The following is an 18,931-nucleotide window of genomic DNA, read 5'->3' on the forward strand; positions in this document are numbered from 1 at the left end:
AGTGGCAAAAAGCGGCACGCTACTGATCGCGCCTGCAGAAAGTCAGCAACATCCAATGATCAAGACACTGTCGAGGGGGAAGTAACAGCCGGCCACTCAGTTCTTTGCCGGCCAGCCATGGAGGCTTGCATGGGCTGCGGTGGAACCTGGTCGGCACCCCCTCTCCCCGGCGGGTTTCCGGGCGAATCACCTGACGCGCCGCGGGCCTGCGATCGCAGCAAGCGTCGCCTATCTGAAGATCCTCGAATGTAACTATGAGTTCATTTCTGCGCCTCGACTTTGACATCAACTGACAGGAACCGGCTGGCCCTCACGGAACTGTTTTCCAGACAATGTCGCCCAATACACCGCTCAAACCACTCACCCCGTCAACCCGTTCGCCCCCGTCTACTATTCGCCTCAGGCCTTCTTTTAGCCTAGATACGCCCAATTACAAGGGCTGCTTGGGGTATGCGCTACGCCATCGCATCGCGCACGCCTCGTTTGACCGAGTCATTCGGTGGCAATGCGACGTTCCAGATCGTCGTGCAGCGAGTGCTTGCTAATTGATATCGTCGACTAGAGTCCACAGTGGTGCTGTCACTCCCCCCCCCCTTCGCAGAGGGAGTTTGATATTAACCCATTTGGGAAGGACACACATGAAGGGAGGAGCCTGATCTCCACCACAGCCAGTGACAAGAGGCTTGAGTCGTCCAGCAAACACCGCACTCGAACCACACTGGACGGGCTGAGACCGAGACAAGACATGCGCTCGGGGGGAATGACGGGAAAGGAAGGGGAGGAGACACGCTACGCTCCGTACGAGTTCTCTTGGACCTACGGCATTGCATGCGTCCATGATAAGCGGGTCCTTAGTGTCATCGTAATAGGCAAGAGGTACGAGGTAAGTAAATAGGCTTGCCTTTTGTCTTTTGCAGCAATCTTGCGCCATGGGGTTTACCGGCCGGTAATAGACCGTCACCTCACCCGCATTGCAGGCCAAGTTGGTTGTCTGCATTTCAGGTTGCAAGGTTTTGTGACGGAGAATGGGCCTAAACATAGTAGTAATCCACCGTATTGGCTCACTCATTGGTGGTGATCAGACCCTCATGCCAGCAAGTGCGCCATACTAGCAGCCCTTTGTGTCTGTTACCTGTATGTACAGGAGACTAGGGCCAGCAGATACACAGTAGCGATGCGCCACCAGAGCTCGGGCACCGATGGGAAATCTGATTTCCACGCGAGCAATTCCGAAGCCCAATCACAGGTGACATGAATGTCTCAAGGGAGAGCCAGATATCCTTGGCGGTGGGAAGGGTAAAAAGCCATGGTCGATGGATGGGAAGGGAATCCAACCAGCCCAGCCGAGCTCAATGCAGCAACCACCGAACAACCACCGACACCTCAGCCATCAACCTTCTGGATTCAGTAAGTAGCCGATCATGTGAGACCATGATCACGCCCATCCTTCCCGTTTTGCATGGATGTTTGCTTGCTCTCTGGTACTATCATCCCCTTCCGCCGCTGGGTTTGAATCGCCTCTTCTTTTCTTTTTTCTTGTTTTTCCCTCACTCCATCCTCTTCTAACCCTCCCCCCCTTCTCACTTCCCCTCCATTCATCGCAATCCACATCCCCTATCGGCTAGGAGGGAAGAGAGCCATCGCGGCCCCTACCCTAGCGTCCGCGATTATCGAATAATAGCTCCAATTGCGGGCCACAACATTCTGAGTCCACGTCGACATCTCGGAGAAATGGGGAGGTCCAACCCTGTCGATTCAATTCACCAGGTGTCAGTCTAGGCCACTCGGAAAATGCCCGTCGTCGTCTGGGTTGCATCACCTAGCTTCATTGCCGTCGATAAAATTCCTTCGTTTGGTGCCCACTAACCTCAACCGCTTTCCTGCATCGGTGGGCATCTCCGAGCGCACCCAGACCTGGTATTACCCTGGCCTAGTGCAGCTGTCATGCCTCCACTCATGTAGCTTAGGCAGAACCGACCGTTCTAGGCAGGTGTGACCCTCACTTCACTGTCCGGAATCACAGGGTATACTATCATCTGGCAGCATCAGAGGCCTAGATCAACATCAGGTAAGCTCGAGTATTTCCTCCGTACTTCATTCTTGTTGCCAGGCATGTCTGGATTTCTGTCTACATTGCCGAACATCACCGGGATGTGAGAGGCAAGCCTGTAGTCAATCACCCACCCGCAGAAGGGAAATCCTACCCATCCTGGTAAGAGGCGATCGCAACTGGCGTGACATGAATCACTCTCTCTTCCCCCTCATTTCCCATATTATTGACATCCTGTCACTGACCCTGCCCTTGTCGAGATCGTGCCAGTCATCGTCTCCCATCGAAAACTCTTTCCCGATACTAGCTGAAACGTCGGAATCCTGTCACGCTTTGTCGCTGCACATTAAGCCTATCAGCATGACAATGCCTTGCCCAATAAGGCCCACTTTCCTTGACCTCGGCCACACAACAGAGCAGTGGAGCCGGACGCACAAGTCTTCAAAATAAGTTTGCCTTGGCAAAAAATAGATTGAATCCACGGGGGAAAGTTCTCGATACTGCAGAGCCAGAGAAATCGGTGGAAGGTTTGGCCATGTTGAGCTGCACTTGCGACAGACTGCCGCGCATGGTCTAGCAGTGAAGCGTAGCAATAAGGATCATAAATTGGTGGCATTCAGGCTGTCCTTGCTAAGGATCGACGGCAATGTTGTGAAGGTCTCTTGCCCTTCAGGCTTCTTTTACAGAGCACGGACGTGGCAGTCATGGACTAGCCTTCTGCGGGTTGTGACTGACTACAACACAACTACTCAATCATTGGAGCTACCTCTTTGCTGTAAGGTTGCTGGTAGTCTGGGCGAAACCGGTATGAAGGTATCTTGTCAGCTTCTGCGGCGCAAAGCCCCGAGCTCCGAGCCAGCGTCCTTTATGCGGCAGGAATGGACCAAAACCACACTGCCTGGTGAAACCCCAGGTCCATTAACATAGCTGGAACAAATACCGGCTGATGGAAAATTATCGCTTCGAGTTTCGGTTCAATATTTCTGCAAATGTTAACGGTGTTATACAAGTATGAGAAACGAAGCTGAAATGCCATCCACGACATAGTATACTGAGCTCCCGAACATTCACCACCGAATACCACACTGTCGCCCCTTCTCTGCACCCTCCTCCATTATCAGAACGATGCCAGGCGAGGCTGCATAACATCCACAGCGACGCTGGCTTCTCTCGCTGGAGGATGAGTTGTTTGGAGGAAGAATGATCAGTATGATCAGCCGACACCACACAAATCTCGCAGGATCCCGTGTATTAGCCTTGTTAGAGCATTCCTTCGTCACACTGGATCAGTAAGCGGGAATTCTAGACTATGCGACCGTGGGAATCGTCCAGGCTCAAAACCCTGTTTAGACGTCATACTCAAGCAACCGCCATGTCATAATGAAGCATGAAATCATCTTCCACCCAGCCTGAGCAAGCTGGGGAATCCCCATGATGCATCGCGAATCCCTGGCGGTCGGAATTTGTTTGCGCTGGACACGTCGCCTCCCAAGCGCTGCCACAATGCCACATGACGTCATGCGCGATCGGCTTACCGCTAGTGCCTTTCCGCATCGGGAAGTCCTGTTGCCATCCGCAAAGTGCAGGGTGCCTCGCTAATTCTGGTTTCCACGCCGGTTTTAACGCTGCTGTCGGATACATTCTGTTAGGACTTTGACTACATACAACTACATACTAAATTTGTCCATTAGGGCAAGGACTGGGAGCGCGCTGTATCGACGGCACTTACCCTGGGCCTTTTGACCCGAACGGATGAGGTTGATTGGATAGTTTGTAGAGAAGGACGACTGGGAGAATCATCATATCATCATTGACCTCCAAAAAGGAACATCGCTATCAACTTTCGCCGGCATAGGTCAATCCCATATGCTCTGGACACTAACAGGTCTTAACCTAACCCTGTACACAATCTCCCATCCTTACTAGACACTCAGATGTTCATCGATGGCTTCCGTCTAAGCCCGGGGGGTCAGTTGAACCATCAATCGATTTTTTTGCCACAGCGTCCACGTATTCTGCTTGTCCCAGCCCACTGATTCAGGTGCTAGGTTTAGATCATAGTGGTACAGGACCTTGGCTAGGATGAGTCGCATCTCATGATAGGCGAGACTAGTTCAGATGTTAGACATGCTCACTAGAGCATTGACACCATGGCTAGGGGAACTCACTTCTTCCCTAGACAGTTGCGAGGGCCGAAAGAGAAGGGCTGGAAAGCAGCCTTGTCGTCGCCAGCAAACTGCGGGTCGTTACCCCATCGCTCCGGAAGAAAGTCGTCTGGCCGGGTGAAGTTTCGTGGGTTGCGATATGTCGCCCAGTGGTGTACGGAGACAGCCGTCTGAATGTACATATTAGTCCAAGGCCGTACTTGCAAAAAAAAAAAAAAAAAAAAAAAAAAAAAAAAAAAAAACCAGGTAAGCTGAGTAGCGCTGCTCACATTGCCAGGCATATATTCGCCGCAGATCTCCATACCCTCCTTCGGAGTGAGACGGGGCATCCCGGTAGGGACAGGGGGATACATCCGAAGGCCCTCGTCGATACACATGTTCAAGTACTTCAACTGTGCTAACCGCAGCATATCGATGTCCGAATCTCGCTCAAAGGCGTCTCGAATCTCCTTGGTGATTTTCTCCATTTTGTCACGATTCAGCAACAATTGATACGTGAGGCCGCTCAACGCCGTTGCGGTGGTTTCCGTCCCAGCTACCATGAACAGTTGTGAGTTGGCGTACATTTCTTCGCGGCTCAAGCGCAGGGACTCTTTCTGCGACATGACCAGGCCCCAAATGTCGGGGCGATCCAGGCTCTGGTCAACCCGCCAGTCTACCCGGTCCTTGCATGACTGGTAATGAGACGCTTGTCGTTTTTTCAAGGACCGAGGGAGAAGAGAGTTTAAGAAATAAGAACACCATGGATAGTATCGTGCGACACGTCGGAGTGAATTAATCTTCACACTGGAGAAGATCGATGTCACCCACCCCACGTTGCCGGTACCTTTCAGCAGATTCAGTGGGTCTCCGAATGTCAAGTCACCCATAATGTCGAATGTGGTCAGATTGTACATCAAAACCATTTCGATCTTGGCCTTGGGATCTGCTTGGACAACTTCTCGGAGCTTCTCGATGAGCAAGTCCGCATAATGAGCGATGAGTGGCTGCTGCTCGCGCAAAGCCTTGTCCGAGAAAGCATGTGAAAAATTTCGACGAAAGCGTGAATGATCGGCAGCTTTGGCACGAATGACGTCCGGAGTTCTATTAAGTGTGGTGCCGAAGAACCGCATGTCCTTTTCAGTGGATTTCTTTGTTGCACTGGCATGGCCGTAGATATCTCTCCATCCGTCGGCGCACGAGTAGCTGACTTGATCGGGCGAGATCCGGACAGTGTCTCCGTAGGCCAGATGCAGGTTTCTCACCCAAACATGCTCATCGCCCATAAGGGAGTGATACATATGCACCAGACGGGTAATCGCCGCCAGCTTCGGACCGGCGATCTTATGCAGAGGGTTGATGTACAACTCGTAAAAACATTTTCCTACCAAGGAGAGAACTAACTGTGGTAATTTAAGACACGTGTTAGCAACCGTCAACCCCTTACGTCTGGATGGGTTGCACTGACTATACCAGCGGTTATTGTTAGATAATGCCCCTGGAGGGCTCCTTGAATACTTTCGTGAATCATGCTGAGGTTCGGAAATAACAATAACCGACAATCAAACGGTCTGAGAAAAAGCGCTGGTTGCTATCGAATGCACACTGCCGTGACGGGGCTAGGGATGCTATTTATCTCCTTCACTCCGATAGAGGAGTCGCCTGACGTTGCAACAGCCGGCCTGATTATGTCGAGGCAAAGCTGCACAAGGCCAGCCAATGCTTTATAAAGACAGCACACGACCCGCTAGAGACCAGCTAAGCTGCATGAAGCGATTACCAGGAAAAGGCCTCGGCCCATCCCCCATACATCACTCCGATGCAAGTGATGCTCGGCTCTTGAGCTCCGATGTTCCGATGAGGGATAGTTACAACGTGTTATCTTCGAAGCCTTGATATGTGTTCTAGTTTCGTGAGCGTAATTCGAGCTATACCGGCCGAGCGGGGAAACATCAAAGTGGAGTTCTGCTGCGGCACATCGAGACTTCGAAAGAGGGGTCATGTCGATCGCCGACCTTCTCGGAGCGAATAGCAGGATAAGTATTAGCGTTATGCCATTGTGTCAGGACATTTGGGTTTTGCATAACTATCCAGCCGCTCCATTAACCGGCTATGATCTGGGGCCAGATGGAAGTCTGAACTCAGAGCAAGGGTGCATTGGAATACGTGTATAAACTTGTCACATGTCGCAGGTTATGCTAATTGGCCTGTGCACAACGCCGCGTCAACGGTCTCTGCAGTCCGTATAACTAACAGGCAAGGGATTGGTCTGCGCTCGTGCCGTTTCATCCGGCTCTGGTGATTCAAAACCAAAGTGCAGATGCAGTGTTACCCTCACAGGGATGCCCTGCGGCAATGGTGAAATGTATTGACATGAATGCCATTGTCTATCATCCAATTACGAGCTATGTTCATAAGCCCTGCCGATCATCTCCAAACTAAAATCCAGCCAATTCCAGAACGAAAACTAACGTCTTTGGTCCTACCTTGTTGTACCTGATATCTCCAATGTTCTTTATGAATACATTGTCTACCTGAACAACCACTCGGATTGTCGGGTCAGACTGCGAACGCATAAGACTGCCACATATACACTCACCCACGTCATCTCAGCAGCCAAGCGACGTAGGATCGATTACCTCTATCTAGTGCTTGGTGGATGGTAAGCAAGCCCTATGATTTATGACGACGGAGTTCGTTGGCTGAGCCTGCAGCAGCAATGACATTCCTTCCGTCGAACCGAAAATGACCTATCGCCGGCGACGGTCGGCCCGGAGGATCAACTAAGCCAGCTATCCTACGCTCCGCGATCCTTTCAAGGGCCGAGTCGATCTTCGGTGTTCGGGAAGGATCAGGATCATATACCTTCTAAGTTCTATAGTATGAACCAGTGGGTCAGGATGTGCGGGTTTGCTACTCGAACAGTATGGATGCGCGGGAGGTTTTCGTAGCTCTGTTGATTTACGTTTCTAAGAGACTTGTCTGTATCTGTTTGTATTCTGACAGGCGCAAAGGTCTAACATACAACAGAATAAAGTCTATATTACTACGTAATTGAGACTTGAAGCACCTCGTTGGCTACCTTGCTATCGAGTAGAAATTCCCTCAAGCCTTGTTCGGATGGTTTCCACAAACGCCCACACTGCCAGCATATGAAATCTCCACTTTATCGTCATAGACAAATTTGTCTCCATCACAAGAACCATGTCATTTTGCAGGCAGCCAGGTTATTTCAATCTATTCGAATGCAAGTTCTGTGATAGACATGTTATTTTGCCTTGTGATCGGAAATCCCGGGCCTTCCTATTCGGGATCGGATGTTGGTTTCTTATCCCGAGCAAGGGTTTTTGCTTCTCCGAGATCATCGACTATTCCTCATGAACTTGATTTTCCTCCGTGTATATCCTCTTTAATATTTGCTTTCATTCCTCCAATACTGGAAAGTGTGCCTTGCGAGCCTTGCTTAGTTGCATTAACAGGGGAAATCTTTATCGTATTGAAGATGTTCAAGACTATCACGCAGCCGTATATCTATCCAAAAGCTCGCTCACTATTCCTTCCATATCTTCTTCCTCCTCACTTGGCTCCACTGCATGTATAGCGGGTGAAGGCATAGGGGGAAGGGACTCAACAACAGCCGAAGAAATGGAAGGAGAGCGGCTGGCCCGAGGCGAAGTTTCAACAAGATCTGCGAGGGGTCTCAAATCGCTAAGATTGGGCTGAGCCCCTTGGACCTGGGGCATGCAACTGGCATGGGAATCAACCTCCTCGCTGTGAACGTAGGCATCAGGACGGTCAGCGGGGATGTCCTCTGCCGAATCTTGAACTTGTGAAGTGCGCTCAACGATTGCTTCCTCCATCCCTCCTCCTCCTCCACATACCGCCCCCCCTGGACCCCCTGCACACCCTGCCACTCCCTGATACCCTCCATAATATCTTTTCCCCCGCACATTACCAGGCGAAATTCTAGAACCGTTGGATTTGAGTCTGGGTCTGGGCCTGATAGCTTTCAGCAAACCTTTGATCTGGAGCAAAAGCCCGGTACAACTATATCTTTTTCGGTCGTCAAGCTCAAGCTCCTTTAGATCGCTGCCAGGCTGAGCTATATACGTCTCATTCCTGAGCCGTCGCGTGTGCGCCAATAAATCCTCTTCGAAGTGATCGAAGATAGATTTGTTGATGAGCATATAGTCGTAATCAATCTAGTAAGATTATTGAAGAATCATAAGACGTAACTATGTGAGTTGATGAAGTTGATACTTACCTCATCCCACTTCCAACGTAAACTAAAGGCACTAAGACTCTCGGGGGAAATACGGTGGCGATGTACCTACAACGGCAATCAGAGAATGCTTGAATTTAGGCCATATAGATCTCGGGAGAAAGTTACTCTGGCGTCGGTTATAATGTCCTGTTGGATTTTCGCGACCTTAGACTTCGTTTCTGTTCCTTTAATCGTGGTAAATGGGTGCTTCAGCCTCAGGATGAACGTGATACTTCTTGCTCGAATGTCATCAAATCCGTCAACAGGCAAGAGCTTGCCGAAATGTATCCATTCGATTGCGTCGGTGCCCGTGATGTTGTCATGGTCACCATCAAGATTGAGTGCATCTAGTGCCTGTTGTTCATCGGCCGATAGAGCAAGAAGCTGATTGAGTACTGTACTATTAGATGATTTCTTCCACTGATCTATCTGGGAGTCAATATCCTGGCGTGGGATCTTCACACGCCGGACTCGGTACTGCACGTGGTGCTTCCCATGCGCTATCTGAAGCTTGAGTGTTAATAAGTATACACCGAGTGGCGCATCCGTGGCTAAGCTGATAGATGCCATAGATGATCTGTTGATGTATTCAGAAGAGTAGTAGACAGAGTGAAGATCACACCCAGATCTCTCGTTGACCGGATCAGTCTTGGTCGGATTACCGGTATCGCCCTCTGCAGCTTTCGCTCTGTCTGCTTCACCTGGTTCTATAAGTGCAGAACCGAAACCAATATCTCCATGGGGCTGGCAGTTCAAATCCTTGACTTCAACGGACAGTATCCTATCCATATCGAGTTAGTTGTATTCGGTAGAATGACCCTGGAGGTAGATAGAAAAAACGCACTGTGGCAGTCCCTGACTAGCATGGTTTCCCGGACTGGGAGGTCGTCGCGTAGTGGTGATCTCCGCAGGTTGGAAGTTCTCATCGACGTTGTCCCTCTCGGTCACACTAGCGGCTCGATTTTTAGCCCAAGTATCATCTCGTTGTTTCGCGATGTCAATTCGAGCTCTCTCCGCAGCTACGATTGATCTTTTCAGCAAATACAGATCTTCTTGGGAATATGCGATCAGGCTTGTTCTCGTGGCATGTCTATTCCGTTCATCAGACATCAGACAAATTTAGCATAAGTACTAAGCCAGACTTACCCTTCCATGACCTTCTTCGAGTAGCGTAGCATCGCAACTTGAAGCATGAGCATCAGAGTCCCCTTTGCATTGCGTAGTTCTGCCCTCATGGCGTCCATTTGCGGCTTGACAAACGGCCATTTCACCATTTCCGCTGGACTAAGTCTGATGGGATCCTTGCTATGAGGATTTGCCCTCAGCTGCTTACTCGCCTTCCTCAGTCCTTCTTCGAGCCTTTCGAAGATAGCGTTACATTTTGAAGCGAGATTCATGACGATCGCAAAGCCGGCTGCGTTAAATATTCCGTTCTGTGGCTTATGGCCTTCCGTATCGCTATAATCAATGGCCTCAGGGTTGACCATCCGTGCCTTTCCATTGCTGATGCTGTTGTTGGTGCTGGTATCTGGTGCTGCTTGTGTGTGAAACAGCGCCTCGTCAGCTAGTCCACCCAACTGCTGCAAAATACTAGCATTAACTGAGATATCCTCAGCAATATTTGTGATCTCATCCGGGGCGGACTTGATTTGGTCCGCAAACGTAAGTAGCTTGATGGAGCATTGAATCCCGGTTGTTGCAATCCCAATGATTGCTGATGCGGATCCAACAGCCTCCATTGATTTGGGCTATCTGAGCACGGTAAATGCTGCTGGAGAATAGAAACTATGTTATTGCGGAAGAGAGTCTTCGGACTGAGCAAGCGTTGAAGGAAAGGGATATTCCTGCACTGAAGAGGAAATAATCAGTCGCGCGGAGGCTATGCTGCCCCGCCCACTACAATTTGCAGCCTAATCAATACCTTATCACAAGTTTTGAACTAGGACAAGTCGAACTAGGGATTGAGGGTCAGCCTCTACCAATGTGAGGAGATAAGTTCGGAGTCTTTGACGTTAAAAATGGTCGAGGCTCCCTGACGTGGAGCCTGAACCTTCGCCGTTGCTGAGCGTGATCTCGATGCGTGGCCGCGTTTGAGTCTAGGGCGATATCGGAAAAGCAGGGATACACATAGAAAGAAAAGCAGCAGGAGTAGCAGAAGATACTGAGTGAGATGGGAATCGAGCTGGGTACTAATAAGACTGGGCGTCATAAAGAAGTCCTCCAGCCGTAGCCGCTATTCTCCCGTCGTAAGGAAGGTGCTGCTCGGATTAAGTGCGACCACCAGCAGCCGTGTATGGCTGTGTTGGCATGAGACATCCGAGACTGGTGAGGTAGGCTGTAAGCGCTAGAATACTGTTTCTGTTTAGTCCATCTGCAAGGCTGCACTAGACGGGATGTCAAAGGCTTTCATTGGACGGGGAAGCTGGGATTTCCCTGATAGCTGGGTGCCCGATAGCCGCTCGCAAGGCTGGGCTGGCCCTCCTGTTCACGTCTTGATAATGTTGGTCAGGCAAACTCGTCGAAAAGCTGCCTCTATCTTTGTCTTCGCTGATCGACTATATTACTCAACTAACTCAAAGGACTACAAGCTCGTTCGTCCACGAAGAACCATCTAGTATACATTCAACAACCTATCTCTCAGCGCAGTATTATGAACCATCATCACCCCAATATTTACATACCAAAAAAACCTCCCCTAAGCATGATCAATAGGCGACGGTCCCGCATCAATCGGATAGGTAAAGATATAGTTGGGCCCATCCGCCATCAATCCATCACCACCAGGCCTCATCTGCGAAGCAGGCAACCAAAGCTTCTTATCAGCGGTAACCCACATAAGATCTGTCCAAAGCAGCTTCTCATCCTGAATAAGTACAGTCGCGCGTCCCTCAGGCGTGACCTTCCAGATAGCCAGCAAGTTGGTATCACTAACATAGATATTTCCACCTCCGTCGATAGTACTACCACCAGTGCTGGGCGTCAGGGCAAAAGGCTCCGCGTAATTTCCCAAAGTCGATGCGAGAGTCGCATTCTTGAGAGACGCATCAACGTACGCCGTCTTGATGCGATACAAGCCTCCATTACAGGGCTGGTAGTACAGGTACACACCGTCAGGCGAGACTTCGATTTGGTCGAGTCCAACGGAAAGAGTGCTACCTGCGGCGCCGTATCCGGGGACCAGAGTGCCATTGTACATCATGGGGAACCAAGGTTGGGCGGAAGAGTCGGTGGACAGAACACGCACACCCGTGCCGGTAGTCATGTTCATGACGAGTAGGGCACCGGCAGTGTCGCTCATGTAGGCCACATCACCAGCGGCGTTGAAGCGGACGTCATCGATGCCGCTGTCGGAGGCTTTCATGGCGTCGAGGTAATAGAACTTGTCCACGGCGTCGGTGGTGAGGTTTACGCCGACGAGCTTGGTGGAGCCGTTGACACCGGTAGATCCGCCGTCGACAATCCAGTAGCGGCCGTCGGGGCCCAAGCGGGCGCCGTCAATGCTGACGAAGGTCTTGCGTGGGTCAGAGGTAGGGTCACTGGAGTTGTAGGAGTTCCAGGCGGTGTTTGGGTAAAGAACCGTGGAGTTGTCGTCCAAAAGCTCGACGATTTGAGGGGGCAGCGTGGTCGAGTAACGCTGAGAGAGGAATTTACGGCCGTCAGCAGAGATACTGATGCCCTGGGTGGCGCGCTCAAGGGAGTACGCGAGCTCGAGGCCTGGGGTACTCGTGGTTGCGGCAGCCAGGGGGGCTGTAAGGCCTAGAAGGCCGAGGAAGAGGGCGGCGGACATTGTGGTCTCAAGTTGAGATAGAAAATAATTCGAAGACTCTGCCTGGTTTCTTTGACTCCGACCATGATGGTCTGTAGCTTTATAGTAGCCAGGTCGGCCCAGGAGACAGAAGAAAGGAAACTATGTCCGCCCTGCCGAGCAACGCCAAGAGGATGCGGAATCAAAGCCAAGCACAGCCAAGCTCAAACAAGCTTAGCCTCCGCAATCTTCACCGTTCCACACCTTGATTGATAGCCAGATGAGCATGATATGATGGTAGTGGGGTGTGGAAGGATCCCTTAATTGGGCGCTAGGCGTTTAGGAAGGTCAGAAGCCGGACGAGATGCAGGTACGAGACGTTCTTAAACATCACTAAGTTGATGCGTCGTCTCCACTGCTTGCGTGGTCTGATTTTGCAATAGTATTGGAGACCCATGGGTGCCTACGGGACCGAGGATTAAGATTTCGTGGGTTATCTTGAAGGGAAGTGATGTGCACCGGTCCAACCGAGAATAGGATACAATAACCAGGCTACCGGTCATTATCTCCGGGAATTCGGTCATAGTGACCTGATTTGGAGGACCACCAGTTCATTAATATAGTAATCCAGATACTCGGCTAGTAGAGCTGGGAGATGATAAAATTTTAAGTAAGCCTACTGATGGCAACTTGACAGATGGCATTGCGTTGAGCTGGCACTAGTAGATTATATATATTCGCTGTACTCGTTAGATGAACTTGCTTATGCCACAAAATCAACCTTATCTATCACCAAATGGTTAATAACATACTAGGTTAAGCCTGAAAAAAGCTGTCTTGTCTTCCGTATCTGAAATGAAAGTGACAGTGAACTGGCAAAGATAGTCTATTGCTAAACTTGAGCAATGCGCTGGGCGGATTGCCTTCGAAATTTGCCTCATTGTGGAAAATAAAAATATCTCGTAGAAGTGACATAATGCCACCAAAGAACGACGTAAATGTGACAGAAGCAGAGTCATGTTACTACCACCTTACATTTCCGAAAGAACTTCCATACCTTCATAAAGTAAGCACTGCAGTCTAATACCCCTGAAAGCGAACTTACTGTCCGAATTTCCACCATGGCGACTCCACCAGAACCATTCGAGATGACGGACATTCAAGCCAGACCAAGCTCACCACCAACACCACTAGTCACCCTTTCAGACCTCAAAGAATCATCCATATCCCCCACTTTTTGGTACCGAGTCCACGTCCTCCTTTTCGACCTGAAGAACTTCGATAACGCCTCGTCCAAGAAGCGTCTGGATAAAGTCACAGACTCGTCTTACATCGACAAACCATATTTCTCCCCAGAAGAAGCCGAGAAAATAAAGAACATTGTTACAGACACCAGCGGAAAGACATTCTCAGAAACGCTAGAGGAAGGCTTGAATGAGCGACTGGAAAGACGGAAGAAGAAGCGTGCTCAGAGTGGCGACTTCCGAGTCTGTGCGGCACACGATCTTGCCCCGCTCATAGCAAGTGCGCTGGGAATTGATCTTAAACAGATGGAGAAAGACAAGGATTTCGCTAAGGTGGTTGAAGAAAAGGGACTGAATTTGCGTGGGGAAATCTGGGGCGGGTTGAAAAAGAAATCTTTTGCGCCCAAGAATAAGAGACGATGAGCGGAATTCAAAATGAGAATTGCTCAGATACAACATAATGTGAAGTTAGTCTGGTATGTACCGGCAAGGATGTCAAGTGGAGAGGACTAGTAATAAGCGGAGTGGTTACATTAACTAATTAAACACATCTATATCACAGTCGTCTGCGATCGCTGTAACTGCCTCAAAGTCTTCGACCACAGTATTTGTGCATAAAGAACATGCGCCTCATAAAGCAGCCAAGGCAACATCTTGAAATCCCGCTCTGTCTGGCCAAGAGGATGCAAATTAGTGCATTCAACAGTGACATATGTTATCCTCGCCTTGTCATCCGATACCCTTTCAACAATGAACTCCTGAAATCCACCCTCCATCGATCGCCACGGCAGGCCATATGATGCAGCCTTGTCAACTCCTTCGACCAATGCTTTTGGAAACATCCAGTACATCACAGCACCAGCTGTATCCTTAGCACCTCCATACTTGACAGCTTCTTCATTAGAACAAAATTCCGTGACCGGCTTCGGAGCATCAGAAGGCAAGTCCGATGGGCGGACATTCATCCCATGCTCCGAATCCCAGGTCCCAAGCATGAACGCTCCCATCTCGCTTGGGCGTCCAAATAAACGAGAAGAAGTGGCAAAGGATAACGGCGGCACTTCTCTGTCCAAGACCGATGTTTCTAAACCTGTCGCGCGTGCATCTACAAATGCAGCAACGAGATTCTTCGATAGACTATGCAAGTCTTGCTTCTTGTCATCCTTGCCATCATCACTGAACAGCCCATATTGCGAAAGTTGCGATATAGGCACCTCTGCTTGGACTGCTACAAAGGATGGGACCCAGTAGGTCTTGTCGCCGCCTGACCATGATGATAGCAGAGTTGTTTTTGTAACGCCCAATGGTGTCGGCGTGGCTTCTTCAGATGGTATTTCAATTAGGTTGCGACATGCGCTTGCCTTTGTGAGTTTTGTGATTGCAATCGTCGGGCATGACTGGTTGAGTCGTCGCTTGGTGACATAGGCGACCGCGCTGCTGACGGTTACTATGGTGAGCGCTCCTGTCAGGAGGGGTCGATGTCGGATGAAGTTTGCCATGAGAGAATAAAGAGAGGAATTAAAATGGTATGCTGGAGACAATTGTGGTGGAAGGGTTTCGTCGGTTTCAGGTAAAAGAGCAGCGGGCAACCCAAGCGATGTGGAGGTGAACAGGGGAAGTCTGTTGTGAACTTCAGTTTTCAAGATTCTTTATGATAATCAGCATGTACTGGATACTGAGAAACAATCCGAAGTATTTAAGTGAAAATAAGACATATAGTTGCTCTGGTCAAGATATCCAAATCTCGGGTGATCTCGGGGGAGGCTACCGTGAGTCAGAAGGATCCGAAACCACCCGCTTTCAGCCCCAAACAAGGAGTCAACAACACATCACAAGATCAATGATGCGCTTTTTGATTGAGGAATCCACACTCGGCCCGCATTGGTTACAAATAAACTGTATTGTCAAGGAAATAGGTTTGATTGGGTGCTCACACTGTATGTGGAGGAATGGGTACAAAAGATTCACACCATATGGGCAGACTTCTTCAAGTAACGTACTCATTTCAGGAATCCCCACAGGTTATTCAAGCTTTCCGCAAAAGTTGGATGGGCAAACACGGCATCTTGCAGTTTTTTATAAGGTAGATTCCCCATCATGGCCGTCTGCACAACACTCATTATTTCGCCGCCCTCAACGCCTAAGCATGAAAATCCCAAGATCTGTCCAGTCTCCCCGTCAATCACAGCCTTCATGGCACCTCTTGTCTCATCCGTTTCCAACGCCCTGGCCACATAGCTCATTGGCATCTGCGCAGTCAGAACCTTCCGGCCCGGCCACCTTTCCCTTGCCTCCTGCTCATGCAGCCCGACATGACCGAACTGAGGGTCCGTATAGGCGACATACGGGACGATTCGATCTCGAATCGAGAGCCGCTCACATGTAGATGTAGACTCCAACAATGTGGGCCCGAGTACTCGGAAATCGTCGTATGAGATATGCGTGAAGGATGGCGGGCCCTTGACGTCTCCAATGGCATAGATTGACGGCGCAGATGTTTCCAAAAACTCATTTGTCACGACATAACCTCTCTTATCCATCTTTACGCCTGCAGCAGCAGCATTCAGTCGCTCGGTATTTGGTACCCTCCCACTTGCAAAGAGTATATGCGTGGCTTCTTTGACGACTTCCCTCCCCTGCCGTGTCTCGACTGCGACATCAAACACACCCTCAGAGACATTCTCAAACCGCACCGGGGTGGTCTCCAGGCAGACCTCGATTCCATCGTTCCGGAATATCTCCAGCAACATGTCTGCCAACTCCCTGTCCTCTCTGGGAAGCAACTGCTCTCCTCTCTGCAGCACCGTCACCTTAGCCCCAAGCCTCCTAAATAGCTGTCCGAACTCCACCCCTATATACCCACCCCCAACGACCACCAAATGCCGCGGCACCTCTCCCAGCTCCATAATAGACGTAGAGTCCAGCACCTTTTCACTCGGAACCTTTTCCAGTCCCTCAAGCATAACCTTACCAGGCCGACAGCCCGTATTGATCACAATTCTGCCCCCCCTGACAACCCTCTCATTCCCATTGCTCCCGTCCATAATAACTATCGTCTTCGCATCCACAAAACTTGCCTCTCCGATAATGACATCTACCCCCGCATCCCGAAGTCTCTTCTCACCTCCTGCCCGGAACGAATCCACAATATCCCTCTTGCGCTGCCTGATCTTCTTCATGTCAATCACCACTTTATTACCATTATCCCCCTCTTTAAAACCAGATGTATTCGGTGTATGAACACCATATTCCCCACCCCTCCGAGCAAGATACGCGACCCTCCCCGACGCAATCATCGTCTTGGTCGGCGTGCACCCATCATTCACGCAGCATCCGCCAATATGTTCTCGCTCAATGAGTGCGGTTTTGTGGTTTGCGAGCGCAAGGGCCCGGGCGAGAGGCGTGCCGCCTTGCCCGGAGCCGATGATTATGGTGTCGTATTGGGTGGGGGCGGACATTGTTTGGATGAGGTGGTGTTTTAGGGGATGTCGGAGGATGGGGCGGTACATTCCTTTTGCTTGGAAGGACGCTGGGGTATTTATGGTAGGGATGGTGGTGAGGGAAGGGAGACGGTCGTGATGGGGCTGTCAGGTGGGGAGTGTATACTTAGTATACGATATTTAGGTGGATACAAAGAAATGAGGGGTAATGGGAAAGATGGATCATAATTAGATCATTGACATTTGGTTGAGGATGGTCTGGATCGCCGGTAAGAGATCGGATGCATCGTGATGGGTTGGGGTTCCGTGGGCGAGTGCGGGATGCCATGTGCCTTTTCCCCTTCGGAGGGTAGTATGTGGTATAAGAGCAAATGGATAAATTGGGCTGCTTACTTGAGCACTCTCCGGAAGTAGTACAGTTGGCGATTTCTGAATGAGGTGGGATACGAGGTTGCATTGTCAGAGCGACACTTTACCGTCTTTTTGCTGATGCAACATTGCTTTTAATCCTCGGGAAGTGGGTTGTAAAACATAGAATAAATTTGATAATTCATAACCTGCTGTCTGCCGATTATGACATACGTATTCAAAAGTTATATTGCAGAAAGCTATATGTTGAATAAGATAGTTGTCGCTAGGTATGTATAACTTCAACTATAACTATGCACTTCATGTTATTGCAAGATCTCTCGGATCCTGGCCGAGCCAGTCAGACTCCCACTGACGTTTCAGTACTTCTTTGGCTCCAGTCTTCTCCAATCTGGCCGCATCCCACATAACGTATCCCCATTTCCGTACCTTATCCTTGATAAAGTACCCCACCAGACTGCTGTATGTGCCTTCCCATATAAGGGTCCACGCCAGTGGAGGATGGGTCGTGTCTGTACTTGGCACTACTACATCTCCAAGAAAAGGTAAAGGATCCCGTCGCCCTTGCTTTCTGTCGCGAAGAGATGGTTTGCTTCTCCGACGCTTGTTCTGGACGTTTAATCCTATGTCATCAGTGTTCAAGAAGCAGAAAGTCTGCCGTCCGATATGATTTCGCATAGTCGAAACGAGGTGATTATGATCCTTGATTTTAAATAAAACCGTGTGCAGGAAGTTGAGGCCCAGGGCTATTGTGCCATTTAGAAGGCAATCCCTCGTAACTATAGAATTGAGACAAAATTAGCTGGGACAAATCCTGAGATTGTTGAATCTGAAATAAGGTAGCAATGGAGTAAATTGGGGTCTCAACTTACAGGGATGGTCAAAATCAAAGAAGCCAGCCGGCATCGACCGCTGCTGGCCAGGAATAGCAGGGGGGCCGGGACACAAATCGCGATGAATCCTGGAAAATATATGGTCAAATTTCACCTTTGCGAAGGTTTTGATACAGAAGATCTCCTCCACTTCCCATGGTTCAAAGAAAGAGAACTGAATCTCCATAAACTTCCACCCATCGAGTCGTGGGCCGTGTCTGTCTTGGGTATCAGGGCAGATGTGGAATAGGTTACTCCAGAGCTGAAAGCGATACATGGACCGCAGCAGTCGCATCTCTTCCGTTGCACTAAGCTTTATATTATATGGCCTGGTCCCAGTCCACCAGGCTAGATTGCCGAGCGACCAAGCAATATATTCCTGCATGAGCGGCCGGACAATACCAAGGTGGAATGCTGCCATGTCTGCAATCTCATCCGTAGTGGGATTATCATCCATTATGGAATACCTGGGCAACGCTTGACGCGCTTGGTAGACGTCTAGACAATGGAGGACCGCGTCCGGCATGTATTTCTCATCAAATTGGAGACGTGCCGAGACATAACAAACTATAGCTTCGACAGTGGCGGTCTTCAATGTTGCATCCATACAACTGGCGAGCAAGTGCCTCCGATTTGAGAGATACTGACCATGGTAGACAGGCGAAGCCTGTACCAGAGCTTTGAGCCCGTCCAGATCCAGGATTGACAAGACATGATCTCGAAGTTCAGGTGGGAGTCTTTCGAGACGAGAATCCCTATCATAGTGTTGCTGAAATGGCAGTGCCTGATTTTGGGACTCTCGT

At 49.9% G+C, this 18,931-nt stretch overlaps 7 protein-coding genes across 7 annotated transcripts; 1 reads left to right on the forward strand and 6 right to left on the reverse strand.

The window, feature by feature from the left end:
• Positions 1-3,871: 3,871 nt before the first annotated feature.
• On the reverse strand, positions 3,872-5,725 carry BO79DRAFT_240255 (cytochrome P450; the record flags this gene model as incomplete). Its single annotated transcript, XM_025685006.1, has 4 exons — positions 3,872-4,159; positions 4,219-4,385; positions 4,485-5,597; positions 5,663-5,725. The coding sequence occupies 4 exons, from the start codon at positions 5,723-5,725 to the stop codon at positions 4,006-4,008; spliced, it is 1,497 nt and encodes a 498-aa protein (XP_025535573.1). The 3' UTR covers positions 3,872-4,005.
• A 2,376-nt stretch (positions 5,726-8,101) lies between these two features.
• Positions 8,102-10,490, reverse strand: BO79DRAFT_50922 (uncharacterized protein). Its single transcript, XM_025689347.1, has 5 exons — positions 10,470-10,490; positions 9,605-10,412; positions 9,303-9,548; positions 8,585-9,239; positions 8,102-8,524 (listed from the first exon to the last, which is right to left on the reverse strand). Exons 2-5 carry the CDS (start codon positions 10,195-10,197, stop codon positions 8,417-8,419), a joined length of 1,602 nt encoding a protein of 533 aa, XP_025535574.1. The 5' UTR covers positions 10,198-10,412; positions 10,470-10,490; the 3' UTR covers positions 8,102-8,416.
• A 663-nt stretch (positions 10,491-11,153) lies between these two features.
• Positions 11,154-12,245, reverse strand: BO79DRAFT_157564 (major royal jelly protein; the record flags this gene model as incomplete). Its single annotated transcript, XM_025678873.1, has 1 exon — positions 11,154-12,245. One exon carries the CDS (start codon positions 12,243-12,245, stop codon positions 11,154-11,156), a length of 1,092 nt encoding a protein of 363 aa, XP_025535575.1.
• Positions 12,246-13,324: 1,079 nt separating this feature from the next.
• On the forward strand, positions 13,325-13,870 carry BO79DRAFT_290251 (uncharacterized protein; the record flags this gene model as incomplete). Its single annotated transcript, XM_025688874.1, has 1 exon — positions 13,325-13,870. One exon carries the CDS (start codon positions 13,325-13,327, stop codon positions 13,868-13,870), a length of 546 nt encoding a protein of 181 aa, XP_025535576.1.
• A 91-nt stretch (positions 13,871-13,961) lies between these two features.
• Positions 13,962-15,134, reverse strand: BO79DRAFT_247926 (uncharacterized protein). The gene has a single exon (XM_025685679.1). The coding sequence runs from the start codon at positions 14,944-14,946 to the stop codon at positions 13,999-14,001; it is 948 nt and encodes a 315-aa protein (XP_025535577.1). The 5' UTR covers positions 14,947-15,134; the 3' UTR covers positions 13,962-13,998.
• A 313-nt stretch (positions 15,135-15,447) lies between these two features.
• Positions 15,448-16,905, reverse strand: BO79DRAFT_274428 (mercuric reductase; the record flags this gene model as incomplete). The annotated part of the gene is made up of 1 exon (XM_025687600.1): positions 15,448-16,905. The coding sequence occupies one exon, from the start codon at positions 16,903-16,905 to the stop codon at positions 15,448-15,450; it is 1,458 nt and encodes a 485-aa protein (XP_025535578.1).
• A 601-nt stretch (positions 16,906-17,506) lies between these two features.
• BO79DRAFT_274430 (uncharacterized protein) lies at positions 17,507-18,585 on the reverse strand (the record flags this gene model as incomplete). Its single annotated transcript, XM_025687601.1, has 2 exons — positions 17,507-18,035; positions 18,129-18,585. The coding sequence occupies 2 exons, from the start codon at positions 18,583-18,585 to the stop codon at positions 17,557-17,559; spliced, it is 936 nt and encodes a 311-aa protein (XP_025535579.1). The 3' UTR covers positions 17,507-17,556.
• Positions 18,586-18,931: the final 346 nt, after the last annotated feature.

Source organism: Aspergillus costaricaensis (genome assembly GCF_003184835.1).
Source record: "Aspergillus costaricaensis CBS 115574 unplaced genomic scaffold BO79scaffold_37, whole genome shotgun sequence".
Lineage (NCBI taxonomy): Eukaryota > Fungi > Ascomycota > Eurotiomycetes > Eurotiales > Aspergillaceae > Aspergillus > Aspergillus costaricensis.

What these genes read in the sequence shown, in the direction of transcription:
- BO79DRAFT_50922 (XM_025689347.1), bottom strand. Translation starts at nt 10,197, where the DNA reads ATGGAGGCTGTTGGATCCGCATCAGCAATCATTGGGATTGCAACAACC. An exon ending in TCGAAGAAGGTCATGGAAGG is followed by an intron (nt 9,549 to 9,604) that starts GTAAGTCTGGCT and finishes TGAACGGAATAG; the next exon opens with ACATGCCACGAGAACAAGCC. An exon ending in ACATTATAACCGACGCCAGA is followed by an intron (nt 8,525 to 8,584) that starts GTAACTTTCTCC and finishes TTGCCGTTGTAG; the next exon opens with GTACATCGCCACCGTATTTC.
- BO79DRAFT_247926 (XM_025685679.1), bottom strand. Translation starts at nt 14,946, where the DNA reads ATGGCAAACTTCATCCGACATCGACCCCTCCTGACAGGAGCGCTCACC.